At 47.3% G+C, this 14,119-nt stretch overlaps 1 protein-coding gene and 1 non-coding gene across 2 annotated transcripts in view; one reads left to right on the top strand and one right to left on the bottom strand.

The window, feature by feature from the left end:
- Positions 1 to 7,892: 7,892 nt before the first annotated feature.
- Positions 7,893 to 7,982, bottom strand: Trnay-gua (transfer RNA tyrosine (anticodon GUA)). The gene is given in 2 exon segments: positions 7,893 to 7,928; positions 7,946 to 7,982. It is a non-coding gene; the product is annotated as a tRNA-Tyr (tRNA).
- Positions 7,983 to 8,403: 421 nt separating this feature from the next.
- Positions 8,404 to 14,119, top strand: part of LOC144138272 (kinesin-like protein KIF11) — a 28,340-nt gene continuing 22,624 nt past the window's right edge. Inside the window, exons 1-10 of the mRNA XM_077670462.1 lie at positions 8,404 to 8,621; positions 8,757 to 8,910; positions 8,982 to 9,055; positions 9,176 to 9,434; positions 10,620 to 10,835; positions 11,135 to 11,201; positions 11,607 to 11,685; positions 12,271 to 12,463; positions 13,316 to 13,404; positions 13,873 to 13,960. Of these exons, the coding sequence (XP_077526588.1) occupies positions 8,569 to 8,621; positions 8,757 to 8,910; positions 8,982 to 9,055; positions 9,176 to 9,434; positions 10,620 to 10,835; positions 11,135 to 11,201; positions 11,607 to 11,685; positions 12,271 to 12,463; positions 13,316 to 13,404; positions 13,873 to 13,960 (1,272 nt within the window). The 5' untranslated portion in view covers positions 8,404 to 8,568. The remainder of the gene's footprint in view (positions 8,622 to 8,756; positions 8,911 to 8,981; positions 9,056 to 9,175; positions 9,435 to 10,619; positions 10,836 to 11,134; positions 11,202 to 11,606; positions 11,686 to 12,270; positions 12,464 to 13,315; positions 13,405 to 13,872; positions 13,961 to 14,119) is intronic.

Below are 14,119 nucleotides of genomic sequence, written 5' to 3'. Positions count from 1 at the left end.
CGAGAGGGGGAGATCATCGGTAACCGTAACTCTCCCGTGAAAGTTCGCCCATTACATCATTACGAAGACGTAAGACTGTGTGCGTACATTGTACAAATCAACTTTTATTTTCGGAGTAAATGCTCCCAGGCCTGGTGAAAGACCCCGCGCCATCGAGGACTACCCCGCGCCATCGAGGACTACCCCGCACCTCCACCACAATTTGTCACGTAGGATGGGACACAACGGTAAAGAAAGAACTTTTATTTAGGGCGAACTTGTGCCCGAACAAGACGAGAGGAAACGAGCAAAGGTCCTTGCGTCTCGTTCGATCTCCGAGAACGACTGCCTGCGTTCGTGGCGTGATCTCTTGCGTGATCTCCCCCTCGCAGTGCACGTGCGCTCGCGCCTCCGTTGGCGAACACAGACAAGCTCGCGCTCCCGGTGCCGAGTTTGCGCTGTCGGTTGCAGCCGGTTCTTGCGCGTGCAACGCGGCCCACTTTGCGACATCTCCGAAAGCATGCGGCGGTCACGTACCACGAGACACAAGGGATGGACAGACCCCTAAAATAAATTTTTGTACGCTGGACCACGCTCTTTTGCTCCCTTCGTAACATAGAAATTTTTTGTTGCGTGTGATAAAATCAGTTTCATTGTGCTTTTTTCGCTTCCTGTTTTTGCAAGGATTGCAAAGCGTGGAAGCAGAGAGATACATGGAGTAACATATATCTCTTCGTGTTTTGATCCTTCGCGTTTCTGCAGCGTTTTTAGATGTTCTCAAGTATGTACCCACTCACCGAAACGACAATACCATTGGGCTATTTCTTTTAGCGTTCTGTGCATTACAGAGCAATCAACGGATTCATTAAGCGGATTCATTAAACGACGCGTACTTGGTTTCTTTCAGTTTTTTATTGTATTATCGATAGGCCCGCAGCAGTCCGTCACTACAAAGCTACCGTATGTGTGGTATTTACAACTTTGCTTTAAGAAAAGAAGCAATATGGATTTAAAAATCCGTAAACATGACAGCGCAGCGCTTGTGCCAGAGCACACAGAAGCCGTTGCCGTTCGCGGCCGACGTCTACGGTAACTTACTTCGAAAAATAAAACCCCATTGAAGGCAGGTTATAAACACAATTACTGGACTATTCAGCGCTAACTACTACGAAAAAAAACACTTAATCAGCGCGCAGACACCAAAAGTAGCGAGCGCTTGCACGCCAAGAGCTGGCAAATACGCCGCACGCGCGGCGGCTGGATGACCTTCGAGCGGCGGTGGCGCCTGTAGTGGCGCGCGCGGTCCCTATATGAAGCGAGCGCCGAAGTTTCGTGACCAGTAAAGCATTGAAGGACTCTGCCGCAACTTAGAGCTCAGCGGACCGGCGCACGCCGTCAACGCAGCCGCCTAAAGTCCCTCCAACTTGCGACCAGAGCGCCCACCCGGCAAGGCACAGTCGGCGCAGTTACGAAACTGAAATAAGTATCTAAAAAAAAAAAATGTTGCACGACACACACGACCGCGCCGAACAGCACCGCCAAGCGCCGCACAAATGGTCCACAGGATAAAGCTGAACATTATTCTGTGGTCTGGTCCACAGAATAAAGCTGAACACTATCCTGTGGACTGGTCCACAGAATAAAGCTGAACACTATCCTGTAGACTGGTCCACAGAATAGGCACTGCGCACAAAGAAACAAGCTTCAAAACAAGACCAAGATGGCGGCGATCGGTCGGCTGCTTCGCCCGCGGGGCGCGCGGGAATTTGAAGCAACTTTTGCCCAATTCGGGGCATTTCGTGGCCCTCGAGGCGTTTCAAAACATGATTTTCGAGTATTTCCCGATGGAATTTCGCGTTGATATTTTGAAGGCAGGTGCTTGAAGGTACAATAATTCCAAAAATTGGATTTTCTCAAAATCGATATTTTGGCCATTTTTGACCATTCTAAGACCCGCGTCCCCCCTTAAATGCATTGTAGGAACGCTTCGCGTCTGGCCAAGGTCCCAGCAGCACTTCCTCCGACACCACACGACAGTCCAAACGGGCCAATGTTCTCACTAATTGTTCTCGAGGTTGCGCATAGCGTGGACAGTGGCAGCGAACATGCGAAATAGTCTCTGGTACATGGCATGTCTCACAGTCGGGGTCACTCGTAAAGCCAATGAGGTGCTTGTAGCGACGGGTAAAGGCTACGCCAAGCCGTAGTCGGTGAAACAGCGTGGCGTAGTTTCGCTGAATACCAGGAGGTAACCGAAACTTGCAGTCGGGGTCCAGGCGGTGTAGTCTTCTATGACAATTGTCAGGGTGGGACCAGTGACTCGCCGAGGCGTGGCGGAGAATGGTAAACAGAAGGGCGGTCGTGTCCGTCCTTGCGAAGGGCAGACGTACAACATCTGCATTTGCAGAAACCTTCTTTGCCTCCTGGTCAGCCCAGTCGTTACCAGCTAGCCTGCAATGGCCTGGTACCCACTGAATGGTGAGGACATGTCCTTGTTGCAGTGCCAATGAGCATAATTCGAGTACTTCCGCAGCAAGGGCATAATAAGGTCCTTGCCTCATAACTCCGTTGAGGACCTGGAGTGCTGGCTTGGAATCACAAAACAGGGTCCAAGCTTGAGGTGATTCACGGGAGACTAAACGATGAATAATCAGTTGCAGTCAAGATCTTTCTTCGAAGCGCAGTTATGTCTTTAAGCGGCAGTTACCGATTTTGCCTCTTCTACCACCGCCCATTGTTCCACTTTCAGAAACTCGGATGAGTGCTCATAACTAACGCAAAACACTCCGGTTCTATCAACAGCTTTGCAATCACCAAAAGAGTCGCCGCCCAAAGTATTTGTACCACGCTACGCTTCAACGTGACAGGGCACATTCGTGTGCTTATTTCGCATTCTTAACAGAACGAATTTCAGCAGCTGAGAGCTTTGGCGCCACTCTGGCTGCTGAGGTCATTTGGGAAGTCCAGGACAGATCCGCCACCATCTCCGAAGGACCGCTTGATTAAATCTGTCTGGCATAAAATTTCTGGAATCCATGCGGTAAAATATCTGCCGAATGGTGTCATCAGCAAACGTTGCCATATTCCAGATTGAATGAGGTAATGGAGTGTCCAGAAGTACAAGAGCGCTCCCCCAACTTCCATCGATGTTGAGCGTTGTTTTTTTCGCACTTAATTATCGACTGAAAGGGGGCACAACTTCAAGCAGCAAATCATTGGCATTGGTGTCGTTTTTTTTGTTGCCTTCAGTCCTTACTTTTGGTGGTGAATCCAACTGAATGTCACGTAAATTTGAAAACAGCAATAAAAGCAAATTGCTTTGCCCCAGCACACCATTTGTCCGCGGTATCACTGCAAGTTTACAAAAAATGTGCTAAAATATGCTTCTGAAGTAAATGTGAACTGATCCTATATATGCCTAAATGGCTATTTTCAGTGCCTATTATAGGAGCCTAAAAGCTGGATTTTTCGTGCCGAAAGTTCCGGTCTCCAGTAATGACTAACCAGAATGATTGCAGAGAGCCTTTATTGGCATGCAGATCCTACTGCTCTGTCATAGCAGATCGAGAGATATTCTATGAGTCACTCTACCATTTGGACGATAATTTAATCTTTCATCAAAAGGGCTACCCACACATTCCTAGTGTCCAGACAATTTGTCAAGCGCCATGTCATGCAAGCCATTTCATGCAAGTCACTTTATCAAATGTTGTGTTATCAACGGACTTTTTTATCAAAGCCGTCTTATTAAAAGCACTTTTCCAATGCTTTTTACGTATAAAAATTCAAGTTTTCTTTTTGTTATGTCTCGATGCTGTGTATGTGTCTGTAATGAGAAAAGTTTGGCTCCACAGCAATTGTTTTTATGGTAAAAATTGTGTGCTCTTTATGTTTCTCTGATGTACTATATGTTAGTATCCACAAATAAACTGACCCGCTGCGTTGGCTCAGTGGCCAAGGTGTTGTGCTGCTGATCACGAAGACGCGGGTTCGATTCCCAGCCGCGGCAGCTGCTTTTCGGATGAAGGTGACAATCGAAAACGCCCGTGCGTACGAGATTTTGACGCATGTTAAAGATCCCCAGGTGGTCAAAATTAATCCGGAGCCGTCCACTACCGCACGCCTCATCACCTGCATTGCGTCGGCGCATTAAACCACGAATTTATTGTGTTCACACGGCACTCGTGGAACTGTTTTAATGAATATCCCTTTCGCTCTAATCATCCTTCTGAACCGCAGCATATCACAGCATTCTGTCATATGCTGAGTTTATTTTTATAACTTAATCTTGAGTACAGAGTTAGTCACCATAAGCAGGTTGGTCCTTCTCGATCTCGCTGCCTCACTTTAGCACACTATGTCGCGGGATTTCGGCCCACACACTTCCATTTGTTGTTTCTGGCTCAGACCTCCTATTTTTTTCTTTTCAATGTTATTATTCATTGTGCTGTCGCCACCGTTCTCCTGAATCAAAATTGCGCTTCCAGAGATGTGTTAAAAGGCAGAATATCAGGTTCAAGATAACAATCTTCTCTTCCTGTTCTCTCATCCTCCTTGTTTCTTCAACTCGCCATTCTGTTCGGAGGAATAAGCCTTATCCTACCACCTTGAACACAATCATTGAAGCTTGAGCAGCAAACAAAGATATAGTTCTAAATGTACTACACAATTGCGCCGGCTGAATAAAGAGCTCTGCCGAAATGCTGATATATTCATGACCTTACTTTCATTGGGTGCCCCCCACATCAATTCGTGTACGCTAACCTTTTCAAAAGACAGTGCAATGTTTCTTCAGAATTACGGTTGCCACCTGACCGGTTTTGGACCGCCGCTTAGTTTTTTTTAGGCAGCGGGCCGGTTGCCGGCCTGTATCTAAAACCGGCCGGCATTGGCCGGTTTTTTGGCTGTCATGCCCCGGTTATTATTTTTTTTTGCCTTTTGTAAGAGTCAATACAGCAACTACGATGATAAATATGTGTCGACAAGCTGTGCAAATACACACAAGTAGAGAATATACGTGGCCGAGCGCGATTCCTTACATGGAAGTCAACGTTTTTAGATTAGGTCAGTTGGCAAAGAGCGCGGCCTTCCAAGCACCGCGGCGCGGGCCGGTGCTGTCGCCGACCAGGCGGTGGCGCTGCGGTAGCGTTGAGATCGGTCTCGGCGCGTCGTCTGCTACTCCTTGCTTGGAAAGGCGCCGGTGAACGACCACCGCACACCTTTAATGTTCTTATTTGACATGCAAAATCCAACTTCGTTCTACTCTTACGCTTTAGTGACAAGAGCTGTACATTTTTATCGACATTATAACGAGAAACAAGCTTTACTTAAGAAGAAAAAAAAGGAAAGGCAAACACTGCACAGTCCGCTTGTCTTCGGCTGCTTCCCGTTCTATTTATTTATTTTTCAGTTTAGTTTTCCCCCAGTACGGGATCCCTTATAGCTCAATAATGTTTAGCATACCCGAATACGTCTTACACTTCTGAAACTGCGGGAAAGCCTACAATAGTCAGCCATCTACTTGGAATCAAGACGCCTCGACATTTTTATTTATGCGGTGGAAGCAAATGCAGTAGGTATGTTTTCACAAGAACATATTTACAACCCCAACAAAACTGATCAATTGAGCCGATTGGAAACCAAGTGCTGACGTGCGCGCTCACGTGCACGCGCTCAGCAAATTCTTGGTATTTTAACTGCGGACACGAAAAATTACGATTTGTTAAACAGCTTCTCTGTTAACAAAGAATATTGAACCAATTATTAAACCAGTGTTTTTTTATTTCTTTGACAGGTATAAATGTGGTTTCTTAAAAGAAATAAACGTTTTTTCTCGGATAAGAATGTTTGTCGTACTGCTATTCTTTTTTGTTGGTTCGTAAATCTGATAGACTATCTGTTAGGGTCACAGAAACTTTCATTTATCTTCTTGTAGTCCTGATACGCCGATTTTTTAAAGCGTTTAGCCTGGTAGTTTTTTCCGCTGAGCCATCGCTTATGCTGTCTTCTGCGTTGATTTTTCCTGCTCGTTTCTTTTTGCAATCTGCAGATAGGCAACACTTCTCAGTTTTGACTAGTCAGATTAATTTATAAGAGGTTTAACGCGCCGACGCTTCACAGGCGATGAGGCGTGCCGTACTGGAGGGATCCGGATTAATTTTGACCACGCAGGGGATCTTTAACATGCGCTAAAATCTCGAACACAAGGGTGTTTTCGCTTTCCGCCTCTATCAGAATAACAGGTAACATATATATTTGTTCCAAGGGCTGATCTTTAGCAACAATGTAGCGAATAAATGTTGCTACATTCTTCTGCCTTGTCAGCTGAGGGTGAATATTCCCATTTTTATCGTTGTAGCTACACGGCGTAACAAGCAAACCTCTTGAATTAACTTCAACCGACAAGTTTTGCCCGACTACTGCACCCTTCTCAATTGCACCCAGAATCTTCGAGCTTGTAGAGGATAACCTGGGTAGGCGAAGCCTTCACATTCTACGATTTGAAATGTCGGACATTTGCTGAATTCCTGCATAACCGCGAACCACCGCTCAGTTCCCAATGTACGTGCTGACATCGGCTCTTTCCACACCACTCGCGCCAGTTTCTTCGCGCAAAGACCCATCATTTTGGCAGGACGCAACACAGGTGGGAACCACTGTCATCCCTTTGGGTGGTTTTCGGCATGACTTTGACGTCTTTGGTGCACGATGCTCAGGTATGTCAGGGAAAATACGGGGCGCCGCGCGGTCCCTCAGAGTCCACCTGCCTTACGGTTTACACTTTGACCGTTCACGGCGTGTTCGTAACAGTTGACGATGTCTGAAGGCTCACAATGAATGTCACAAACGTATGTTTACGGCGTAACCTTGAAGTTTTTCCGCGGAATCGCGCTTTCCCACGCCTTCGATCAGTCCGTCAGGACCCTTCGGCGCTTTGAAGAAATGCCGCTGCACGGACTTGGCCGCTTCCGAAGCATACCCCGAACGGCAGCCCGGCGCGCAGCACGTCAACAAACCGCACCGACACTTCAGAGATCCACTAAAATATGTATGCACGATAGCAGCACAGAGCTAATACGTTAATACAGACGTGACGAACAGGCGAGCGCCAACAGCACAGAGTAAACACATGGCCGGGGCGAGCCTCGCTCCCCAAACTAGATCTCAACGCAACGCCAGCGCCACCTCTCGGACTGGCGACAAAATGGTGCCGCCTCTCGAGGCGCAGTTTGCAAACTGACCTAATCTAAAAACGTTGATGGAAGTGGACCAAGGGGAGGAACAACGCAACGAAATGCCGCCAGCGTGGTTACTTTTCTGTGCAGCGCAATCAGAGCAATAACCAAAAGATCAACTACTTTCAGTACAAACGTTATGTTGATTTCTCTGTCCGAAAACATGGCATTGCAGGGCAGAAAAATGCGCCTCCTTTTTTTAACACAAATTCAACCTCCTTTATACCACGCCTCCCCAACGAAGGGCCGTTTTTTTTTTTTTTTTTTTTTCGGGGAAAGGTGGCAACTCTATTCAGAATGCAAACACATTGTCACATTTTCACATTGTCATAGGAGGAATTGCGTACAAACCACGTGACTAGAAAAAATTGGGAGGGTAAGACTGTGGATCACGTATGATGAACAGAAGTGTGACACTGCACGTAAGGGATATTAAGCGTGGGGCCGCTGATGTAGCGACGAGTTTGGTAGAATGAAAAATTGGAACATAAATGGTTGGATGAAACTGCCTTTGATAAACTGTCTGAAGCGTTGAGCTATATGGTAAAATGCGAGCAACCAACCCACGCACGTGCGTTAAGCTTCCTCTGGACTTCTGAGGAACTCGTAACCTTCCTCAGTATCACCTCATTTACAGATTTTGCCGTTACATCTTGAGAAAAAAAAAAAAAAAAACAGTCCGTCGAGCCGAACTCGAACCAGCGACCTATGAATTTCAATAATTCAAACCTCTACAGTCCACCGCTCTACCAACTGAGCTATCGACGGGACAAGACCTGCGACCCCATAATTACATATAATACCTATTAACGCTAGTTTGCGTGTAATTGACACAAAATTAAAAGCTTCATGCGAGTAGAACTGCGCAACTCCACCAAAGCAGCCCCCGACGGATTACCTCCTGGAGACCTACTTGTCACTACAAGCCGCAAGAACGTGGCAAGAACTTTACACCATCGAGAAACAAACCGCTACAGTGGTGCTACAGTGCTAATTTCATCCAGCTCTGAAGTCCTGGAAGTACTTTCATTTATGCCAGATGGCGTTTTTAGTTGTAATAAAAGCGTTGAACGTTTATGGAAAACAAACGTCTCATGAGTGGCTGCATGTATTTCATTTCGTCACGACAGGAGACCGTCAGCGCCGCTGGCGCCGCTGACGGACAACGCAATCAAAGCAACAAAAATACATAAAGCACCGGACCGGAACGCAGACGCAGACTTGGCGCAGAATTCGAAACAGCTTTGAGGCACGTGCGCACCTGTGGCGGCACTGGCAGAAGCAAGTGCGGACCTGCCCTGCATTCCTTCGGGCCATTTTCGAGAGTGGATTGCTTTCTCTTTTCCCGGGCGCCATGGCTTCGAGAAAGTTGGCAAACCAACACATCCAAGTGTTCGTGCGATGCCGGTGAGTTTGTACACTTGTCATCGAGCGTACGTAGGCCTGTCAGCGTCGCATTTCACGACTCATTTCTTTATGCACTCCGTTGGGGCTTCACAGGGGAGAAGGTGCGGCAGCTTAATTGTTCCTCAATTTCTGCAGACCTCCGAACTCGCAGGAGATGAAGATGGGCTTTACAAGGGCCGTCGATGTCCTTCCAGACAAGGAAATCCTTGTCAACGACGGGCTTGCGCAAGAGCGGGCCGTGCGCAAGTCGTTTACTTTTGACAGGGTGTTTGGACCCGAAGCGAAGCAGGTAAGCCCGCAACTGGCCCTGTTACTGTCTCGTCATTAACGCTGTCCTTATCGTCTCTACGACTTCCCCAGATTGACGTGTACCAGGCGGTCATGGGACCAACAATAGCCGAGGTCATGATGGGCTACAACTGCACCGTGTTCGCGTGAGTGCATTGGTTGTGGTAACAAGACAGGGAACGCCCCCGCGGGCATGCGTCGCAGTTTTTCCAGGAGACCGAAGCAACTTTTTCCTTTTTCCTTTTTTTTTTCTTTTTTTTTTCCAGCTATGGTCAGACGGGCACGGGCAAGACGTTCACCATGGAAGGGGAGCGGTCCAACGCCAACCTATGCTGGGCGGAGGACCCGTCGGCGGGGATAATTCCGCGCACGCTGCAGCAACTGTTCGAAGAGCTGCAGTTGCAGGACCTCGAGTTTACGATCCGGGTTTCCTTTCTGGAGCTGTACAACGAGGAACTGTTCGACCTGCTCAGCGCGCACGACGACACCTCGAGGCTCAAGATTTACGAGGACTCGACCAGAAAGGCGAGTGTCGTGGCGCCGTCCTCTTTGTTCTTTTCTTGCGCTGGGAGGCACAGCTGTGGTGCTAACGCTGACGCTGCGCGTGTCTAAACACAGGTCCGGTGCATAGCAGCATAGGGAAAGCATGGCCCTTGTTTCTGTGTCCGAAGTAATAGCGTTCAGAGCCGCTCGAGCTGCCACGACCCCCGAGGGGAGGGAAGCTGGAGGTCGCAAGCAGTCTTAACGTAGGAACTACTAATTTTTTGTTGCAAGCGATGCACCAAGCTTATGAAGTGTGATTCCACGCTAATCCCACTACAGAAAAAAAAATGAACAAAACAATCTGGTATGCCCAACAACTGTACCCCATAGTTTTAATTTTCATTTCTTTGTTCCTTCAGGGCCAGGGTTCCTTCAGGGCCAGGAAAAGCTACATAAGTGGCATTACATAGACAATACATTTCCAAAGTTGCTTCCTCTCGTTATACATACTGCCCCCCCCCCCCTCCATTTTTTTTTTTCCCCTCTGGCTCTGCCCATTATTCCATTATCTGCGTACGCCACTGCATAAAACGTGGCTTTCTAGTTGTGCCCATCTGCTTATCGCCAGTTCCGACTGTGACACATTGTTGGTGCATCAAGTACAGTTTGATAAAGTATCCCCAGTGCCACTTTAGCCATGATCAAGCAGTCTATTTGCAGGTATTTTGTTGCAAGCAGCATTGCTTCTTAATTTCCAAGACGTTTATTTCGTGCGCTTATTAAACTCGTGCCCAAGAATTTCTGCTAGTACTAACGCTCATTGTGGTGCTGTTAGTCCTAGTGTTAAAGGGGCCCTGCAGCACTTACCACAGACTACTCTGAATGTATTTTGGGGTAAAGGCTATTGTCCCAGCAATCTCCTCCCGCAAGAATTATGAAAATATGGCGTGAAGTTGACCAGCGGTAGCCAATAGGACAGCCATGGTGTCAATGATGTCGTTTAGGCCATTCCAGGGGTGCATAATCGGGGAAAACTAAGAGCGCGGTTGGTTTTTTTCCGCGTCTTTCATAGCGATTTGTGCGATCACCGCTTCCATGCATGTGTAATATTTGGCTCGGGTCTTCCTGGCAGTTTAATGTAAACGTCACGCTGGTTTATTTGCACTGCTTAGAGTGTTGCAGAGTCCTCTTAACTGAGAGGCTGCGTGTGTTCCTTTGTGTTGTCAGGGCTCGGTGATCATACATGGCCTGGAAGAGATCACCGTGCACAATCGCGAGGAAGTGTTCTTCATCCTCGAGAAAGGTGCTGCCAAGCGCCAGACAGCAGCCACACTGCTCAATGCTGCATCGTCGCGGAGTCACACGGTCTTCTCTGTCACGGTTCACATCAGAGAGACCACCGCCGATGGCGAAGAGCTACTGAAGACTGGCAAGCTCAATCTGGTGAGCCCCAACTGAGTTTGTCTTTGCAAATACTCTGCAACTACTTTTTACATCGTGTGGCGTTAAGCTCGGCTGTTGTCTTCTATTAAAGGAAAAGCTAAAAATTGATCTGCCCATGACAGCATTGCATAGACCATCAGCTTGTCCTTTACATGAATACTGCTTGGTGGAGTTCCTAGCAGCCAAAATTTCCACACACAACTCTCAATGAACTGAGTCTCCCCTGCACTCAGATTCTACAACTACGTAGTTAAATGCTTTTGTTTGTTTGTTTACTTGTGTTTTTGTTTTCTTCATAGGTCGACCTGGCAGGCAGCGAAAACATTGGTCGTTCAGGGGCCATGGACAGGAGGGCCCGGGAGGCTGGCAAGTTGCACGCTTTTACATTCCGCGATTATTTTGCAATGTGCAGTGCACTGCGTTGCTGATTTCTAAATTTGGGTCTTCCTGCAACCATAGTGGCATGCACTTTGCCCACTGGTGGCTCCAAGGGCTGAAAAATAAATGCAAGCATTGCCTCGAATTGTGGAGCAGCCTTTTAGGATTTGCAAGCTTTATTTCGGGCCTGTCGCTTGTCTTCACACTAAAGGTTGATTGTCATGTGTTAATGGTGAATGGTGCCCAGTAACACAGACAGCTTTGTTCCAACTGCCTGATTAGTCGGGCACTTCTTTTTTTTCTTTTTAGTGCCCCTTAGGTCTGCAAAGGAGCCTTTGATTTTAAAGTTCACTGAATAGAAACTGCCTCTCTCCTCAATTGCAATTCATGCAGGCAACATCAACCAGTCCCTCCTGACTCTTGGGCGTGTCATCACGGCATTGGTGGACAAGGCCCCTCACGTGCCATACAGGTATTTCATTCTGTACTTAGACAGACGGTACACTTAAAGCTGGATGTTCGGGCCTTAAATCCTGTTTACATGCGTTCTATGAGCATGTGTGTGCATAAGCACACATTCGTATTAGAGCAATACACCTAGTGTCCCCTTCACAGCTTCAAGGGACACCAAAGTGCGAACGCAATGACCCGTGTCCGTAGACTAGCGCCACCAATACAAATGTGCCACTTGTGGCATTAAGAGTTGTTTAAATGCCATGGGTTTAATAGTGGGTGTCATTGCATCAAGCACTTTTCCATAGTATGGTTTTTGTCATTGCAGTTGGTAAAATGGGTGGGCAAAGCTTGTCTGGGTGGGCAAAGGGTTCCCTGGGACCAACATGCTTGAGAACCCCTGGTCTACCCCATGATTCCAAAGTGCTGACCCAGCGTTTTGGAGTGTGCATAAACTTGGCCTTTGAGAGGGGCTTGGTATTTGTGCTGCAATTAACCTCATTTCGGAAAGTGCCCACATTACATTTGGGAGTGTACAACCTTTGTGCATTTCCTCCTTGTTTTAGGTGATAGCATAAATGTTTCTCGCTCGTTTTGCTTCCAGGGAGAGCAAGCTGACCCGGCTGCTGCAAGACTCCCTTGGTGGCCGCACCAAGACTTCCATCATTGCAACCATCTCGCCCGGCACGTCTGGCCTGGACGAGACCCTGAGCACGCTGGACTATGCCCACCGGGCCAAGAACATCACCAACCGGCCTGAAGTGAACCAGAAGATGACCAAGAGGGCGCTGATCAAGGCAAGGCGTTCGACTTCTCTTTTCAGGATGCCCTCTCGTAGTTTACGAATGCTTTTTACACAAGTGTTTTACACTTGGGTACACAAAGATCTCACCGGCGTCATATCCGTCACGGAAATGTCATCGCTAGAAGTGTCATTGACGCGGCTCCCTCAGGATTAAGGCCACGAACTCTATCGCCACAACGGGAGGGGCTCAGTGCTATGCCCACTGTGCTATGAAATCAAGTGCAAGTAGGCCTACGAATGCACTTTGTATCTTTCCCACTACCTTCATCATGACGCTAGCGAGCGCTGACAGTTGGTGCCTCGATGCCAGCGTCTTCGTGTACGTGGGACGCGGGTGAATTGAGGCACCCTCTGCCCCCTACTGCTTTTGGACATGTTTCGTTCGCACGGTTTTCAAGGGGCTGTTATTTCAGTCGGATTCGCGCAATGATCCGGCGCGCACAATCCAGTGTCTAACATTGATGCGTCTAACGGTGTAATGCCGACGCAATATAAATAGCGATATGGAAGTTCATATGGATGCACAATAAACATTTAAATGCTCGTGTGAAGGCACATTTCACTTTCATGTTTTACAGATTCCTATGAAAGAGCATCGACCACATTTTTGCACCTACGGTGCCTGCAAGGTTCATTTGTGAACCCAATGTCAGCCCCATCTCCAAACTCATCTGCTCTTCTGTCTAATCTTGCTATGCCATCCCAGCTACTTCTCCCCTTTGCAGGTTCTCTTGCAGTCAAACATTTCCCACCAACTCTGTTCAGTTTGGTGAAACTTCACCTTTTCCTATTTTCTCAGTTTCCGCATGGCTTGCTGCAGCGTGTTGTTTGAACTTTGCTGCAGGAGTACACAGAAGAGATCGAGTGGCTCCGCAGGGACTTGGCTGCTGCCAGAGAAAAGAATGGCATATTCGTGGACCAGGAAAACTACAGGTACTCAACTTGGTACTTGGCGGAGACGTCAGACAAGCTTGGGCATCGCTAGGAGGCTGTCTACACATTTCATTCAAGTAAAATTCTGAGCAGTGTTTTGTTGTGAATTTTATACTTTGTTTTCATTGGCCTTGTTGCCAGAGTATTGTTGTACCTCAAGATTCATGGCACTGGGAAAAGATGTTGGTTTCGATATAATTGTCAGTAGCATTTAGGTTACTTTCATACTACAAGGTTGCTAAAAGAAAAAGTACACTAACTAGAACAGGCACAATGGTTTTAGTCTTCTTGATACAAAAAGTTAGGACCTCAATTGTCAAGTAGCCTAGTATGGTTGATTCTATCGACTCTTTTTGGCCTCCTTTCTCATTCTCCTGCATATGTATTAATATAATCTGCAGCTTGTTATTTTTTTTTTAACTTTCACTGTGGCGTTACATATTTATTCGTTTGGTGTTTCTTTGCCAGGCTGATGGAAACTCGCCTGAGCAGCCAGTCTCAAGAAATCCTGGAGCAGCAAGCCCACATAAAGGACCTCACTGCAAGGCATCTGAATGTAAGAATCTCTATTTCTAGCATTTGTCTTTCTGTGGTACAGACTCCCTTGTTTGGTAATGAATTCTAATTTTCAACTGCAAGCTTTCATGTTAACTGGCAAAGGCAATGTCGAGGAAACTTGTTACATTGAAAAAGTCCAAACCTTGCTGTTCTTGTC

Source organism: Haemaphysalis longicornis, unplaced genomic scaffold (genome assembly GCF_048455015.1).
Source record: "Haemaphysalis longicornis isolate Haplotype H1 unplaced genomic scaffold, Haemaphysalis longicornis Haplotype H1 scaffold_5, whole genome shotgun sequence".
NCBI lineage: Eukaryota > Metazoa > Arthropoda > Arachnida > Ixodida > Ixodidae > Haemaphysalis > Haemaphysalis longicornis.
This window is presented reverse-complemented; position numbering and strand designations above follow the sequence as displayed.